At 46.2% G+C, this 18,530-nt stretch overlaps 1 protein-coding gene across 1 annotated transcript; it reads left to right on the top strand.

Annotated features, from left to right (window-relative positions):
- LOC102176161 (keratin, type I cuticular Ha7-like) lies at nucleotides 1,933–10,207 on the top strand. Its single transcript, XM_013972078.2, has 7 exons — nucleotides 1,933–3,246; nucleotides 5,497–5,579; nucleotides 6,476–6,632; nucleotides 6,930–7,091; nucleotides 7,180–7,305; nucleotides 7,996–8,216; nucleotides 9,794–10,207. The coding sequence occupies exons 1-7, from the start codon at nucleotides 2,698–2,700 to the stop codon at nucleotides 9,912–9,914; spliced, it is 1,419 nt and encodes a 472-aa protein (XP_013827532.2). The 5' UTR covers nucleotides 1,933–2,697; the 3' UTR covers nucleotides 9,915–10,207.

The following is an 18,530-nucleotide window of genomic DNA, read 5'->3' as shown; positions in this document are numbered from 1 at the left end:
CAAAAAGTCGGACATGACTAAGCAACTAACACACATACACAAACACACACACATACACACACAATGCTAAAGGCTCCTAGACTAGAGGACTTTGAGATCTCTTTGGGCTTGGAGAGTCCGTGTTTTAAAGTCAGCTAAACACGTACTGCCCTGGTGGCTCAGTGGTAAAGAACGTGCCTGCCAATGCAGGAAAGGCGGGTTGGGTCTCTGGGTTGGGAAGACCCCCTGGAAAATGAAATGGGAACTTATTCCAGTATTCCTGCCTGGGAAGTCTCACAGACAGAAAGAGCCTGACGGGCTACAGTCCACAGCGTTGCGCAAGAGTCAGACAAGATCGAGTGACTAAACAACAACAAAATATGTACTGCTGCCTCAGGGGCCCTCGTGGTGAATTCATTCATCTTAGGAGTGGGGTCAAGGTAGCATCTGCATCAGCATCGCCTGGAAGCTGGCTAGCTGCCCTTTTCCAGGGGTTATTGAACAACTGGCCACGTTGTTTGTTTGAGGAATAGAAGAGGCCATAAAGCTTCTGATCCTCTGAGTGTGTCTGAAGATTAAGGACATTCAAATTTTGTTCTAGAGTCTCCTAGAGTCACAGACAACCAAGGTAAGGGACTTTCAAAGAAAACACAGGAAGTTTCAAAAGATGAAAGATCAAAGTTCTTGAGTGTATATCTTCTTAAATAAGAAGTCAATGAGAGGACTAGCGTCTAACAAGGGAAGATGCCAGAAAGCGGGGGGAGAGATCTGAAAACAGACATCAAAAAGTACTAACCATGCCCTCCTTAATTAGCCTATGGGTGCCAATACACAGGAGCATAATTCAAGTTCTTGAGAATCTTGAATTACCTAGTTTCATTCATTAGTTTTTTCCCCAATTCCAAAAATTATGCTTTACACTTGTATAGGGAAAGTCTAAATTGTCAAAATTAGTTGTATTTTCATTTGAATCTAGTTTAAAATACTTTTAATTTCTCATTTGACTTTGGCCCATGGATTCTTCAAAAGTGTGTTATTCAGGTCCTTGTTAGTTATTCATCCCAAACTCCCTAACTATCTCTTCACCTACTGCAGAGCACATGGAACTCTGCTCAATGTTATGTGGCAGCCTGGGTGGGACAGGAGTTTGGGGGAAAATGGATACATGTACATGTATGGCTGAGTCCCTTCGTTGTTCACCTGCGACTATCACAACATTGTTTAATTGGCTATACCCCAAGACAAAATAAAAAGTTTTTTTTTTAAGTGTGTTTATTCAGTTTTCAACCACCAAAATCAGCTTAGAATTTAGGTTTCTCTTTCATTGTTCTGGCCTAGTGTTTTCTCCTCATATTTACATAGGAAACGTCCATCTCTTTTCTGTTACTTTCGTTCTAAAGGAACCTGGATATTTATTTTTCCTCAGATCTGAGGAGAATCAGCTTCCAGGGCAAGCGCCCTGTTTTTGACTCCCCTTAACTGAAGACTAAATATGAAATGGTTCTGGCATTCAAGGCTTCCAACAACCTGAATTAACATAACTTTCCAGTGTTGGCATATAGTCTTCATAGTAAGTACCAACACAGGCAGACTATTTTCCATTTTCAAACATGTTTCATTCTGTTCATTTTGTTCTCTATGAGAAATGCTCTTCCCCCAACCCTTTCTGGAAGCCATCATTCAAAGCAGGTTTATTTTTATTTTTTGATGTGGACCATTTTAAAAGTGTTTATTGAATTTGTGACAATACTTCTGTTTTATGTTTTGATTTTTTGGCCATGAGGCATGTGGGATCTCAGCTCCACGACCAAGGATTGAACCCCACACCTCCTGCATTTGGAGGCAAAGTATTAGCCACTGGACCAGCATGGAAGTCCCCCAAACACATTTTAAATGTTCCTATTGGACTTCCCTGATGGTCCAGTGGTTAAGAATCTGCCTACCAATGCAGGGGACATGGGATCGATCCCTGGTCCAGGAAGACCCCACATGCTACGGGGCAACTACGCCTGTGTGCCGCAACTATTAACCCTGTGTTCTTAGAGCCCGCACATCACAACAAAGAGTAGCCCCTGTTCACCAAACAAAGAAAGCCCATAAGCAGCAATGAAGACCCAGCACAGCCAAAACTAAATAAATAGAAAAATAATTTAAATATTCCCTTTTCCATGAAGTCTTTCTGGTCTGTCAGTGTGTTTTCTTCTACTTAAAATCATCATAGTTCTTGAAGAATTTTTTTAATTAAAAAACTTATTTTCTAGCATTCTCTATTATTCAGGTCGCTAAATTTCTTATCCTTATTAAAATAGAACTCCCTCCCTCCAGCAGTGTCCCACAATGCATAGTCCACGCCAATCTGCTGAAATGAACTCCTGAATTTTTCCTTTCCTCAGTGTGCCCACTGGATTAATATTTTAAATTTGCCATGATGGGAACATTCAGCGGCAGGAGCAGAGTATGGAAGTGAGAGCCATTTTGAGGACACTGTTGGAGGCTCTGGTTCTCCAAGCCCTCACAGGGATCAGTGGACACAGGGGAGAGAGACAAAAGCCGCAGGACGTGGCAGCTCAAAGACGACCTCATTTTCCGTTTCCTAGGACCCTGCGGTCAGGGGAGGCTGTGTGGGTCATGGCCTCTTTCATGAGCTCATTAACTCTTTACAGGGGACAATCTCAACTGAGTAATAGCACGCTTGTTTAAGAATCTATATACATATTCATGAGGAAAACGCCAGTTTTCTGGTACCAACGCCCACGACAGGCCTATATAAGGTCTAGGGAAGAAGGGAGGTTTCAAACTCAAGCAAATCCAACCGTGGACACAGCAAGAGTCTTGGCCATGACTTCCATCAGCTGCTGCTCTCTCCTCAGCGGGCCGGTCTCACAGGCCGGGGCCGCCCCCCTGGGCCTCTCGGCCACCCTGGCACACGCCAACCGAGTCCGAGTGGGCACAACCCCTCTGGGTCGACCCAGCCTCTGTCTGCCCCACAGCTGCAACGCCGCCTGCGCCCTGCCGGGCACCTGCGACATTCCCGGCAACATTGGAATCTGCGGGACCTTTGGCGAAGGCTTCTTCAACAGCCACGAGAAGGAGACCATGCAGTTCCTGAATGACCGGCTGGCCAGCTACCTGGAGAAGGTGCGCGGGCTGGAGCGGGACAACGCGGAGCTGGAGAGCCGCATCCGAGAGCTGAGCAAATGCCCCGAGTCCACCGTGTGTCCGGATTATCAGAGCCACTTCCGCATCATCGAGGAGCTGCAGCGGAAGGTGAGGTTTGTGATGCTTCCCATCAGAGGTGGGCAAACAACAGTTCCTAGGCCAAAGTCACCCTCTTGCCTGACTTTGTAAATGGCTGCTTTTATGCTCCAGTGGCAGAGTCCAGTAGTCGTGATACAGATTCATGGTCTGCAAAGCCTGAAAGATCAACTGTCTGGCTCTTTTACAGAAAACGATGATTGACCTTTGCACTAAATCTTCAGGGCCTGGATTGATGGCGGAATCAGCTGTAGCTGATGTTTTTTTTAAAATTGAAGTGTAGTTGACTTACAATGCTCTGTTAATTTCTGCTGTACAGTAAAGTGATTCAGTTATACATATGTATATATATATTTTAATATTCTTAAAAATCTTTTTTTGATGTGGATCATTTTTAAAAGCATTGAAATGTTACAGTACTGTTTCTGTTATTTTTTTAATATAAATTTATTTATTTTAATTGGAGGTTGTTAATGTTTTGGTTTTTTGATTGCAAGGCATGTGGGGTCTTAGCTCCCCCACCAGGGAACAAATCTGCACCCCCTGCAGAAATCTTAACCAGAGGAGCACCAGGGTAGTCCCTATATTCTTTTCAATATTCTTTTCCATTATGGTTTATCCCTGGATATTGAGTATAGTTCCCTGTGCTGTACAGTTTCTTTATCCAGTCTTTGCATAACAGTTTGCACCTGCTAACAACCCCAGACTTAGGGGAAGAGATTCTCTTGAGTGAAGGAGAATGTGAGTATGTAAAGGGTAAGATGCAGCATTCGATTCTCTGGGATTCTGAGTTTATGCTAACTTAGTTTTGGTACTTACAATTCCTCAATTGTAGTTGCAAAAACAGTGCAAGTTAAGCTCTGGGGCAGTTAAAGGGGTCAGGGATACATGTTCTAATGTCCTTTTAGAGCCAGTGTATTCGGTAGCATTGGTCTCTTATGTATATCTGCTCTCCTCTTCAATTATAAATGGAATGCTTCTGTAGAGCTTACTTAGATTTGGAGACAGAAAGACAAAGAATGTCAGAAGAAGGGCCATGGAGCTATGGCTAGATTCAGAGAAGAACTCTGAGGAGGTTGACCAGCCAGTGGTAGAGACAACTTATTAAGACTGGATCCTACCTTAAGCGTAAGTTGGTATGGCCACTATGGAAAACGGTATGAAGATTCCCAGAAAACTAATCCTAACAGAACAGAATTATGATAATAGAATTATCATATGATCCAGTAATTCCATTCCTGGGAATATACCCAGACAAAAATATAATTCAGGATCAGAAAGATACATGCACCCCAATGTTCTTAGCAGCACTATTTATAATATCCAAAACATGGAAACAATCTAAATGGCTATCAACAGATGAATGATAAAGAAGATGTGATACCTATACAAAATGGAATATTACTTAGCCATAAAAGGAATGAAATAATGTCATTCCCAGCAACATGGTTGCAACTAGAGATTATCACACCAAGTGAAGTAAGTCAGAAAAAGACAAATTCCATATCATATCACTTATATGTGGAATCTAAGATATAGCAAAATGAACCTATCTACAAAACAGAAATAGGCCCACAGACATAGAGAGCAGACTAGTGGTTGTCAAGGGAATGGCGGGAAGGGAGAGGGATGGACTAAAAGTTTGGGGCTGGTAATGGCAAACCATTACATTGAGAATGGATGAACAACAAGGTTCTAATATATAGCACAGGGAACTGTATTCAATATCCGGTGATAAACCATAATGGAAAAGAATATAAAAAAGAATGCATATATATATATATATATATGTATAACTGAGTCACTTTGCTGTATAGCAGAGCCTGGCACAACATTGTAAATCAACTATACTTCAAGGAAAAAAAAGAGGATGGATCAGAAACATACATAACCCCCAAAAAAGAATGGATCCCATCTTACCTGAAACTTTCATAACCAGCCCATTGTTCTGTGGCCTAGATTCTAGCTCTTCTTGTTTATATAGGATTAAGCCTCAGATCTGGCAAAATAATGTCTTAGCTATGTGTTCAGTTTGCTACCATCTCCCGCCTCTTGCTTCCTTTGGCTCTATGCCTTCCCCCTTTGCCATGCATCCTTTTGCGTGTGCCTCTTCCATGCCACACCAGCATCACTCACACGTTTGGGAGTTTGTGTTGTCAAGGCAATGTTGTAGATTGAGCCTGGCCAATGGCTCTTCTTTTGACTGAGGCCATAGGTGACTCTGGGAATAAGTGAACCCCTGAGTGTACTTTCTTTCCTCAGATCCTGTGCGTCAAATCTGAGAACAACAAGCTGGTCGTGCAAATAGACAATGCTAAACTAGCTGCAGATGACTTCAGGACCAAGTGAGTCGGGGTAGCACACTTGGGGGAGGATCCAGATGCCTACCTTGATGCCTCTCTGGTGATGCACCTGGCATCAGAGATGCCATCGACCAAGATCCCAAACCAACAGTTACAGCTGACATAAACAGAGGGCATTAAGTTCGAGGTCTTGAGAAAACACCCCTGGTCCCCTGCAACTGTTTAGCCTTTATAGTTTATAGTGTGATTTGAAACACTTCCTCCACTTGATTCTATATAAGAAGACCCTGGTGAGGTGGGCAGGGCAGTGCTGGCATCTGCTTTCTGAGGACATGGGGCCCAGAGCCCTGAGGGGACTTGCCAACTGGAAGTCACATGGCTGTTGAGCAGTAGAACCAGAACTCGCCCCCTCATTTCCTATCCAAGGTCATTTTGTAAGAAATTCTGCTGCCTTGGTAAAAGATATACCTCTGCAGTGCAGCTCCACCAGTTTGTGAGCACTAGTAATTCACGACAGAAATCGGGAGCCTGGAGCCATGTGGAGGTCAGAGGGTTTACATTCCCTGAGAGGGTCCAGCGGGGCAGCAGGAAGGACATTGCATTCTATTGTCTTTCTTCTGGGCACTGTGGACGCCTCACTCCCCCAGGGTGAAGGAAGCTTCTTCCCATCGTGGTTTGGCACCTAATCTGGGACAGAGTCCAGGGTCCATCTCAGTTGGGAGGCATGGAAGATGAGGGTCTACTCTACCGCTTCCCCTTTGGCCATCTGCCCTCGAGGGCGGCACTGTCCGCGGGCCATGCTGGTATCCTCAGGACCGGCCGCTCTGCCTGGTTGTCCAGGCTGGACAGCAGACAGAAGGCCAGCGAGTTACCCTGTGGGTTGTGTCCCATGGGCCCTCTTCTCTTTAACCTCAATCCCTGTGTCTGCCCTGGTGAAGGTTCCACACGGAGCACTCCCTCCGCCAGCTGGTGGAAGCTGATGTCTGCGGGATGCGCAGGGCGCTGGATGACCTCACACTTGCCAAGGCTGACCTGGAGGCCCAGGTGGAGTCCCAGAAGGAGGAGCTGCTCTGCCTCAAAAAGAACCACGAGCAGGTGCAGTAGCCCTTTGGGTGGCGCATGGAGATGTCCTGGGGTGAATTCAGACTTCTTCGGAGGAAGCAACGAGGCCCTTCCTGGTTGTGCCTTGTGGTTAAGCCTCAAAGGGGATTTCTGGCTCTCATGGGGAGCCCACCCACTAAATGGCTTTGGAAACTACCACACTAATGTAGACAGTACCTCATCCTCAGAGGAGTGCAGGGAAATCACTGGAGCGAATGGGAAGTGGGAGGTGAGGCTCTGAGTGGAGGGCAGCGGGAGCCCCACCAATGGGATGTCCTCCTATGTCCATAGGAAGTCCACACTCTGAAGCGTCAGCTGGGAGATAAGCTCAAGATTGAGCTGGACGTGGAGCCCACCGTGAACCTGGGCAGTGTGCTGGAGGAGATGCGGGGCCAGTACGAGGCCGTGGTGGAGACCAACCTCCGTGACGTGGAGCAGTGGTTCCAAACTCAGGTGAGGGCGGTGCTGCAGAGCAGGGAGGGACCCGGCTGCATCTGGCCAGGGAGGGGAGCGGTCATTTCTCTGTGTGCTCCTGCTACAGTCTGAAGGCATCAGCCTGCAGGCCATGTCCTGCTCAGAGGAGCTGCAGTGCTGCCAGTCGGAGATCCTGGAGCTTCGACGCACAGTGAACACCCTGGAGGTGGAGCTGCAGGCTCAGCACACGCTGGTGAGTTCCTCTGGGAGCGTGGAAGACTCAGGTGGGCTCCCGCTTCTCATGGGCAGTCCCCAGGTTCAGTGCATGCCTCACTTAGACATCATCCAAGGACCCAGCTTTAACCTTGACATCTTTACCTTTGGGCTTCCCTGATGGCTCAATTGGTAAAGAATCCGCCTGCAATGCAGGAGACCCCAGTTCGATTCCTGGGTCGGGAAGATCCACTGGAGAAGAGAATTGGCTACCCACTCCAGTATTCTTGGGTTTCCCTTGTGGCTCAGCTGGTAAAGAATCTGCCCGCAATGTGGGAGACCTGGGTTCAGTCCCTGGGTTGGGAAGATCCCCTGGAGAAGGGAAAGGCTAGCCACTCCAGTATTCTGGCCTGGCAAACTCCATGGACTATACAGTCCATGGGGTCGCAAAGAGTTGGACACAACTGAGTGACTTTCAATTTCACTTTCTTTGCCTTTGCAAGAACTCTCTAGTGTGTGTGGATGCTGAGGAAATGAACATTCGCACAGTGAGGGAGGTTCTGCAAACTTCTTCTAAGGTCTATGATGAAGAGCCACAGCGTGTTGTTAGCTGTTGCTGCTGAGGACTTGCTCTTTGAGCCTGATGACGGCTTGGGGTGTCATGGTCTGAAGGGGTTGAGTACAGGGTCTGTGACCTTTAACCTCTTCCCCTCTTTCTTTGGTATTGCAGAAGGATTGTCTGCAGAACTCACTGTGTGAATCTGAGGCCCGCTTCGGCATTGAGCTGGCCCAGATGCAGAGCCTCATCAGCAACGTAGAGGAGCAGCTGTCTGAGATCCGGGCTGATCTGGAGCGGCAGAACCAGGAGTATCAGGTGCTGCTGGATGTCAAGGCCCGGCTGGAGGGAGAGATTGCCACATACCGGAACCTTCTGGAAAAGGAGGACTGCAAGTATGTAGTCTGATGTTGTTTATATCAATATCATGCGTAAAAGCAGAGACCTCTTATTGGGAATGAGCTAAAAGGAGGGAGTGGCATTGCAGATTCTACCTCTGAGGACAAACTTGCTCCCCAGTAAGCCTGGTGCTGCTTGGACATGGAGGAAGGTGTGTAAGAATCGTGAAACTCATGCCATCCCTGTTAGGCTTCCGCGTGCTAGTCACTCCCACCAGGGCTAACATACTGAGGGTTCAGTACATTTAGGTTTTGCTAAATTCCTTCTGGAACATCCCAGGAGCGTCACTTTCAGCATTTAAAAGTATTGCATGGAGCACTGGTACCTATTCTCTCATTGTTAGTTTCTCAATAGGACTGTGACATAGGTGGGCGGATGGTGTACCCCTATGAGCAGGCAGGAGCAGGAGCAGGGCTGTGTTTATAAATGCTTTGTTGCTGTTTCATCATTAAGTTGTGTCTGACTTTCTGTGACCCCGTGGACTGTAGCCCACCAGGCTCCTGGGGTTCTGGGTTCTGCAGTTCTCTAGGCAAGAATACTGGAGTGGGTAGCCATTTCCTTCTCCAGGGGATCTTCCCCACCCAGGAATCGAATCTTCTGGGTTCCTGTGTCCGCAGGTGGATTCTTTACAGCTGAGCCACCTGGGAAGCCCCTAGGGGCTGTGTTTAAATTGAGAGAGTGGCTGGCCTTGGCCTGTTCCTGCTCCACCTGCTTTCTGCCTTTCTCTTAGCTGTGTTCCTTTCCTGGTGGGAGAGAACACTGACTTTGCACAAGGCGCTCTGAGCTCTGGCTGCAGCCTCACTGAGAACTCGGAACAGTCCCTCCCCTTTCTAGGCTTAGAGGGGCCTGTATGGCCTAAGCTCCGCTTTGCTCTTCCAATTCTTTTAAAATTTATTTGGCGGCACCAGGTCTTAGTTGCAGCACGTAGGATCTTCAGTCTTTGTTGTGACATGCAGGATCTTCAAGTTGTGGCCTGTGGGATCTGTCACTGTGGCATGAGGACTCTTAGTTGAGGCATGTGGGATCCAGTTCCCCGACCAGGGATCGAACCCAGGCCCCTTGCACTGGGAGTATGGAGTCTCAGCTACTGAACCACAAGAGAAGTCCCCTGCTCTTCCAGTTCTAGAGTGCCTGTTTATTTTGGACTTTCATGTGCTTCTCATTCATTGTTGTCATTCAGTCTCTCAGTCGTGTCCGCCTCTTTGTGACCCCATGGACCGTAGCACACCAGGCCTCTCTGTCCCTCACCATCTCTTAAAGTTTGCCCAAGTTCATGTCCATTGCATTGGTGATGCCATCCAGCCATGTCATCCTCTGACGCCCTCTTCTCCTTTTGTCCTCAATCTTTCCCAACAGCAGGGACTTCTCCAATGGTCAGCTGTTTGCATCAGGTGACCAAAATACTGGAGTTTCAGATTCAGCATCAGTCCTTCCAATGAGTATTCAGGGTTGATTTCCCTTAAAATTGACTGGTTTGACCTCCTTGCTGTCTAAGGGATTCTCAAGTGTCTTCCCCAGCACCACAGTTCATGCCAATGTTTAAACACTTTCTTTTTTTTCTCTCTCTCTACAGGCTCCCCTGCAACCCGTGTGCAACCCCAGTCTCCATCACCTGTGTGGGCCCTTCAGCCTGTACCTCCTGCTCTCCCTGCCTTTCTGGGCCTTCTGGGTCCTGCTCATCACCTCGATGCTGAATTACTCCTCACCGGGAGGAGCCGGAAAATGGCAAACGCCTGTAGTCCCTTGGCTCCATCCCCCAGACCTGCCACCCCAGGCCTTTCTGCCCCAGTCAGCCTAGGGGGAGACTGAAGGCAGGAAGAGCTTCTCTACTGGTGGGCTTTCTGGTCCAGCTGCTCAGCCCTGGCCCTTGGATTTGTCCTTCCTCCTTTCAGAGTGTTCTGACTGCTCTTTCTCTCTTCTGCTGCCTCCTGGTCTTTCAGACCTTGCTTTTAATTTGATAATAAACTTCATTTCTGCAGCATAAGGAGCCCAGTGCCTGTGGTTCTGTTCCTTTATCATATGCTGAGTGATGCTGAGAGGGATGCTGTGGACCTCCCTGAGCCAGTCATTCATGTAGAAACAGAGATTGTGGTTTACTCACCAGGGTGGTTCTGGGAGAGGGCAAAGCCAGTGAGGACTGTGGCTAAAATATGAAAGTTCAGCAAAATAGCACAGGTGAGAAATACCTAGCTCTTGACCTGATCAAGCCTGATCACAGAGCCAAATTGCAGAGCTTTAAACATACAGACTAAATAACACCCCCCACGCCCCCACCTTTTTATCTGGATGAAGCCAGCTGGTCCTTGAGCAAAGGAAAAACTCAGGTCAGAGGTTCTGCTGGCCCCTCCAGAATACCTTCCTTGAAGTAAGTTTTTGTGATCACACACTCATTATGAGCAAGGCATCGTCCTGGGGCTTTATAAACACTGGGACACAGGGTCCCACAAAAACCCTGCAAAGAAGGAGTGGCTGTTACCAGTTTTAGCTGGGGGGCTGAATCAAGGCTTGAAGCCCAGTTTCTTTGAACTATATCCAAAGTCCGTACTTTGGGAGCTTTGAAGAGGCAAAAATCAAATATGAGAAAATTTAGGACAGTAGTTCTAAAATTGTGATCCTCCAACCAGTAATACCAGCATCATATGAGAACTTGGTGGAAATGTATCTTCTTGGGCCCCACCCCCAGGCTTCCTGAATAATCACCCTGTTTCCTTGAGCCTTCCAGGTGATTCTATATGCATAATCAAGTTTAAGAACCACTGTTAGGGGGTTTATTTGGGAAGTAAGATCACTGCAGAAGGAACGGGCCTTAATCTCCTGATCTCATGGATGAGGAACTCTTGATCCCATTGAGTTAGTGGTGAACATGTTAAGCAATGGTAATTGCTGAGCTGGTCACTATATCAATCTACAAAAGGCCAAACTCACCCACCCAAGCTCCCTTGCAGGCTCCAGTGGCAAGTCCTTCTGACTGCCAAGCTTGGAACTCCAGTCAACAGACACATGAACCAGAAGCTCCATATTTCAGCAGCGATGGCTAAAAAGAGCATGTCTTCAGAAAGCAGCATCAGAACTGGCCAAGTAGTAAGTAGTGAGTTCCCCATCACTAGAAGCATTCAAAGAGGGCTTTTATAACCATGTGGTGAAGACATTGAGGAAGTCACTCAGGTGTCTGATGGAGCTGGATAAGATGGTTGTAGAGGGTCTTCTAGCCCCTCAAATTGACGACTTTCTGCTTTCTAGGTCTTATTAATCAGTGAAACTACAAGCAGAGCCGATACACTGAATCCAGCAGCTGGTTCTTGTCTTCCCTCTCTACTCCTTGAACTCTCTGAATCAGAGTAGCTTGCTGAGAAATTTACAAAGTCTAGCCCATCCTCTGCGGGAGTGACCACAGTCCCAAGTCTCAGGGATGGAGAGGTTTTAAGTCAGAACCTGGCTGCTGTGCCTCCAACTGCTCTCAAGCCTGGACACCTACCTGTTGGCCACTGTCTCTGTAGACAGGACTGATTTGCTTGGGAACCATCAGGACTTGCATCGTAGGAAGCTCTGGAAGGTCAGAGGCTGTTCACCCTCCCCTCCCCTCCCCTCCCCTGTGCCTCTGCTCTTCTCCCAAGTGTAGAGCTGTGTGGGCACAGGTGATGTATCCCTGAGACACATATCCAAGAGTGGGTCCCAATAAGAAAGAGCAATCTCAATCAGTCTTAATTTAGCTCCCCAGCCCAAACACCTTTGCTTCTTCCCTTGTACTTAAATAGCTCCTTTCATCCAACAAGTTCAAAGCCATTTAACAAAATAAAGCCACTTACTCTCACACCATGAGAGAGGAGGGAAGCATTGTTCTTCCCATGTAAGGAGATGGAGAGGAGGTGAGTCATTCAGTGGTGGAGGGATTCTTCTGGTGACATGAAATGAGTCAGTGGGGCCTCAGGGTGACTGACCTGTGTTTCTTAAGTTCGTATACAATGCCTTGTCATCTATAATTAAAATATTAGCTTTGATGAGACATTGTGTGTGTGTGCCTGTGTGTGAATGTGTGAAGTGGTTTGGGAAGAAATGCTGGGTAAAGGAGATAATTATGCTTGGGAAGGTGTGAAGAGCTTCCCTGGAAACCAAACAATCCATTATTACCATCATCACTACCATCACCACCACCACAATTATCTGTTTCATCGTCATCACCATCACCATCATCACCATCGCTACCATCATCATCGTCATTACATATCTTCATCATTCTCATCATCATTGATGCTTACACTCACTGAGCTCTTACTAATTAGCCAGGCACGAATTTAAGTTAGGGATAAGTTTACATACATACACTCATTTAACCCTATAGCAATCCTATGAAGCCAATATTATTGTTATCCCTATTTTGCAGATGAGGAACCAAAGCTCAGAAAGGCTAAAGAACATGCCCAAGGACACACAGCTACTCAGTGGGGAAGCCAGGGTTCAGATCCAGGTCGTCTGCCTCCAGCAACTGTTCTTTCAACCAGTGTACTGTACAGAGGCCCAGCCTCAGATTGCGTCAGCAGGACAACAGAACTGTAATCACACCAATGTTTTGATTTGTTTTCCTTGAAGGGAATAAGACACTGTTTATGCTTGAGGATTCTTTCATATCTGAGAATTTATGCCATAAAATGAAAATAGCGTGAGGAGCCTGGCGATTTTGATGGTGGGAAATCACCAAAGAAGGCCAGTCGCTCTCCGCCATTACTAGGACCACGTTGTCCATTGAGGTAGAGAAGGAGAAGAGAAGTAGAACCCCGTATGTATGTTCATCATTTTACCATGTTCAAAGTGCCTTCATATCTGTTATCCGACTTGAGCCCCCACCCCCAAACCCTGAGGGAGACAGAACAGGTTCCACACTCTGCATTTTGCCGTGGAAGAAGTTCAAAGTCAGGGACTCACTCAAGTCTAAGTCTTCTCATTCCTGGCGCATTACCCTGAACCAAACTGCCAAACATTTTACTGGAGGCACCTCTGGATAAAACTTTGGATTTAGACACTCTCCAAGGCTGGGGGGATGGTTAGATGGTTGGATGGCATCACTGGCTCAATGGACTTGAGTTTGAGCAAGCTCCAGGAGATGGTGAAGGACAGGGAAGCCTGCTGGGCTGCAGCCCATGGGGTCACAAAGAGTCAGATATGACTGAGTGACTGAACAAGAGCAATAAGTCTGGGGGGAGATGGCTGAGTTGGATTTTGCAGGGTCTGGGAATCCCCCAAAGGATAATCTGCCCAGTGCATCCTCTCACCCTGCAATGTCCTCCCTTCCCACCACATTGCAGGCTGAGTCTCCTGGCCTCCTTCAGCTGAGGCTCCCCCTTTAGGCTAGTTTTTGTACCCACACTTCTCTTGCCTTCCTTCCCCTTTCCTCCCCCAGCTTGTCAGACATCCTAAACATGTGGTTCGTTCATTCACATTAGCTTCAAGGCCCTCTGCCGAGAGGTCTCCACCACCAGTATCTCTCTCTGATTCTGAGGGTGGCCACTGTGTCCACCTACCAGCAGGGTCACCCATCACTTCCATTTCTCCCCACTAATATCGTTCCCTTTCCTAGAAAGAGGAAGCTCTTACACTTGCTTGACTCAGCATTGCCTCTTTTCTATCTTCTGTCCCACGCCCCATCCCTTGAAGCCTCTTTCACCTGCTTTGAAACTCATCTCAATGACCACAGATCCTACAGGGATGCTGCAGAAGCACCAAGCAACGAGAACCGATATTAAAATAAAATAGCTCATTACCAGGCCTGGTTGAAGAAAAGATTCTTAAAGGGACTAGGGTTCTAGTGAGATCAGTTGTTTGAAGCTAACCTCTGAGTCACCTAGAGAGTAGAGTCACCAATAAATCTCCTTTAGGGGACAAGGAGATAATCTGAAATGGCCACATCCTTCACCTCCTGGCTGAGAATCATGGACTGGGTTGAAATGGGCTAACTGGAGTTTGGGGCAGGAACAAGTGTGGGAAAAGAGGGAGGGGGAAGGAAGGAATTGTTTTTTTTTTTGGAGGGGAGGTGAAGGGCTCAATTATATTACTGTACATTAGAGTTAGTTATAGACTTGACTGCCTGCTCAGCGGGACTGAGAGCACATCATTTGCCTGTCCCTCACAAGTATCCCCCTCCCCACCCACCCTGGCCCTCAACCCCCCATCCTACGGTCCTGGGACTATGCCAGGCATTTGGTAGAAGTTCAAAAAGTGATTACTGCCCTTAATGTGATATATACAGTTTTCTAAATCCATTAAATACAAATAAATTTCCAAATGTCCGTATACCTTTAAAATATCTCCTCTCTTCCTCTTCTGTCATTTCTCATATATTCGGGGGACCCATGTTAGTTTGAGTTGTTCATAAAAAGATAATTTGCTACAGGAACTGTGATTATTCTGTTTCAATTTCATCCCATGTCCAGCATGGAGAAGCTGCTCTTTAAATGTGCTTGAAAAAACTTAACTAAGTAAAATTGTGGGTTTGATAGTCCTGGACTGCTCAGTTTCTCTCTGAGTGAATAAACTCTGCAATTACTTCAATTAGGAGATCAAGAGAGTACATGAAATCTACTCCTAATCTGTGTGAGGCCATGCAGACCTTATAACCTTGGAGTCCCATGAAATTGTTAGTTGCTCAGTCATAGCCAACTCTTTGCAGCCCCATGGACTGTAGCCCACCAGGCTGTCCACGCAATTCTCCAGGAAAAAATACTGAAGTGGGTAGCAATTCCCTTCTCCAGGGTATCTTCCTAGTCCAGGGATCAAACCCAGGTCTCCTGCATTGCAGGCAGATTCTTTACTGTCTGATCTACCAGGGAAGCCCCTGGAGTCCCATCTTTCCCACTAATTCAAGAAGTAAATTCACAGAAGCCTATTAATATTTTGAAATCATTGCCAGAAAGAAGCTAAATTTAAAAGGGATGGTAGAATTATTGTTTACTTACCAGCTCTCTGTCCACTGTCTCTCTCCTGAATTCTTGTGCCATTTCACCTTCTGCAGGGAAAAAAGGAATCTACAGGAGAAGCCAGCAGGTAACAGGTGTAACTTGTTCTTTGCTGCATCTTCTCTGTGGTTGCCGATTGACTGTGCCCTGAAGATGCACAAGTGGGACTACCCCAGCTCCTTTCTTCCTTTCTCTTCTACACACTCCCATCATTCAGGAACAGGTAGCAGGGCCCCCTTTGACATTTTGCAGCCTGGATGTAGACAACAGGGCATTTCTCAGCCATGAACAAATCTCAGATTGGATCATGGAGTTGATGCTCTGGTCTGGACATCTTGGAACAATGCCACTTCTGTTTGAGGCCTCAAAAACTATGGTCCCATGTCTGTAGATCTCTTCTGAATCTCCATTTACATCTCTCAGGACACTCGTCAGGGTGGACCACTCTTCTGTACCTTCATTTAGGTTATCTTGGTTACTTCTCATCTTTCCATCCTCCAGGTTCCCTCACTTGAAGACAGGCTAGCTTCATCTGATCAACATGACCTGTTGTGGTTCAGAGGATTCCTTGCAGGTTCCCTCCTTGCCTCTTCTTTGCATTCTTATCTTTCTTATTAAACACATCTCTCCCTGCTTCCCTCTTTTCCCATGTCTTGGTTCTTTCTGCATTGTATGCAAGGTATGTCCGCTTTTTTGTCCCAATCCTTGAATCTTCTCATACTTAGAACCTAAACATTCTCCTTTGCTTAAAGCCTCCATGATGCTATGCTGGCCAATCAGTAGATAAGACCAAAGAGCTTGAAGGATGTTGCTGGAATTTAGTCTGAGCTCCCTGGGTGGGGAGGAAGGCAGGATGGTGATGCCTTGCTGGAAAGCCAGTGCTTTGGAGCAGGCTGACAAGAGTTGGGAAGCAGGCTTGTGCTGTTCCCTAGGAGCAAATGCCCATTGGTCTGATTCACAGGGCTTTCCATTTGTCCCAAGCCTGGATGAATGAGACAGGAGTTCCTGGCCTTGAGTCTTTCCTCTGGGAAGTCTCAGTGATGCTTGCCTTAGGACCCACCTATTTCTCCCCTTTTAATTGCCTTGGAGGAAAACAAAGAGATTTTGATTTTATTATAAGTCTGGAGCTTTTGGTCAATGGCATTATAGTAAGCAGCGATAATGACCTTGGAGAGGGTAGATGAAGGATCTTTCATCTGAGACAAAGTGGAGTGCTGCGTGAATACCATCATGAAAGCTTGCTGGGGGGAAGGACTTCAATAAGCTGTCAATAAAACTGCTTTGGAGGGCAGCCAAAACCACAGCAGAGGCTGGGGCGCTGCTCCCCAAAGGGCAGGTGGTACCTGGTGATGCAACATTTATATGTTCAGAACTTTGGTCACCCCTTCCTCAGACCTTCTAGTGCCTTCAGTGACTCCAAGATTGTCTTGCAAAATCCCCTTTAGCCGTGTTTCCTCATTTTCTCTCCTGGGTACCCAGGTTCTTGGATTCAATGACATGACCATGGAGCCCCCTCCCTTGGCACCTTTCAACCTTTGGTTCTTAAATCAGGTAGCAGGTAACCCAGTAAGGCTGATGGTGGGAGCCTGGGTCAGGGTATGATGCATCTTCCTGGTGTGACAATTATACTTGGAGAATTGGGCAAAACGTTAGAAATTCTAACTGGAAATTTACAAACATTTTCTGTTAAAGCCAACATGCAATTCTGATGCTTGAGGGGGCTCCTTTGGACTATCTCCTAGACTTACCACTCACTCTATTCTAACATGATGGCTAGATACCTCATTGGAAAAGTTTTGCAAGCCTAGCCATATTCCTTTCTCACACCTGCCTCCAGAGACTCCCTTAATTTTAATGCATTTATATGGATTTCTCAGCTTGCATTTCCTTAGCCTTCTTTCTAAATGATCTCTTCTTCCAGAATCTTCCTTGTTCTAATTCTCAAACTAATTATCAAAGCCTCTATCTTTTTTTCTTTGTTTCTTTTTTTGCTTTCTTTTTTTTATTAAAATTTTATTTTTACTTTATTTTACTTTACAATGCTGTATTTAAAATTCCTCTACAGTCCTTTTTTCTTTTGCCACACCTCGAAGCATATAGGATTTTAGTTCCCTGACCACGGATCGAACCCATGGCCCCTGTGATGGAAATGTGACATCTTAACCACTGGACCACCAGGGGAGTCCCTTCTCTACAGACTTTTATTTTTAAATTTAAATTTCAGATAAACATCAAATAACTTTTTTTCTTCTTCTTTTCAAATATAAATTTATTTATTTTAATTGGAGGCTAATTAGTTTACAATATTGTATTGATTTTGCCATACATCAACATGCATCCACCATGGGTGTACACGTGTTCCCCATCCTGAACCCCCCTCCCACCTCCCTCCTCATACCATCCCTCTGGGTCATCCCAGTGCACCAGTCCCAAGCATCCTGTATCCTGCATCAAACCTGGACTGGCAATTCGTTTCATATATGATATTATACATGTTTCAATACCATCCTCCCAAATCATCCCACCCTTTCCCTCTCCCACAGAGTCCAGAAGACTGTTCTATACATCTGCGTCTCTTTTGCTGTCTCGCATACAGGGTTATCATTACCATCTTTCTAAATTCCATATATATGTGTTAGTACACTGTATTGGTGTTTTTCTTTCTACAGACCTTTTCAAATTTTATTTTTTAAATTAAAATTTATTACTTTTTAAAAATTTATGTTTTGTAATTGGAGGAAAATTGCTTTATGATGTTACATTAGTTTCTGCTGTACAGCAAAGTGAATCAGTTATGCACATAACATGTATCTGGGTTTCCCCATTGGCTCAGCTGTAAAGAATCTGCCTGCAATGTGGGAGACCCGGGTTTGACCCCTGGTTGGGAATATCCCCTGAAGGAGGGCAAGGCTACCCACTCCAGTATTCTTGCCAGGTGAATCCCATGGACAGAGGAGCCTGGTAGGCTACGGTCCCTAGGGTCACAAAGAGGTGGACACTATTGAAGTGATTGAGCATGCCTGCACACATACATATATCCACTCTTTTTTAGATTCTTTTCCTTTTACAGTCCTTTTGAGTGATAGGCAGGTGGCATCGCACAAATAGCTGTCCATCCTTCTTGGCTGTGGCCCGAGTCGATTCTCATCCACCTCGCGCCTTCGAAGGCTTGGACTCCACATCATTGAAGGATTCTGTATCATTGAAGGATTCTGTCTCAAAGCAGATGGAAAGGGAACATATTTCTGACTTAATGCAGCTTGTTCCTTGATTCAATCCTAGTTCCTCCCTGGACATGCCAGATGGGCCAGGAGGTGAATTTGATCATGGTTTTATCAGATCGCGTAACACAAAAGAATGTCA

Source organism: Capra hircus, chromosome 19 (genome assembly GCF_001704415.2).
Source record: "Capra hircus breed San Clemente chromosome 19, ASM170441v1, whole genome shotgun sequence".
In the NCBI taxonomy this organism is placed as follows: domain Eukaryota; kingdom Metazoa; phylum Chordata; class Mammalia; order Artiodactyla; family Bovidae; genus Capra; species Capra hircus.
Note: the sequence above shows the minus strand (reverse complement) of the source record. Positions and strands in the feature narration are given on the sequence as shown.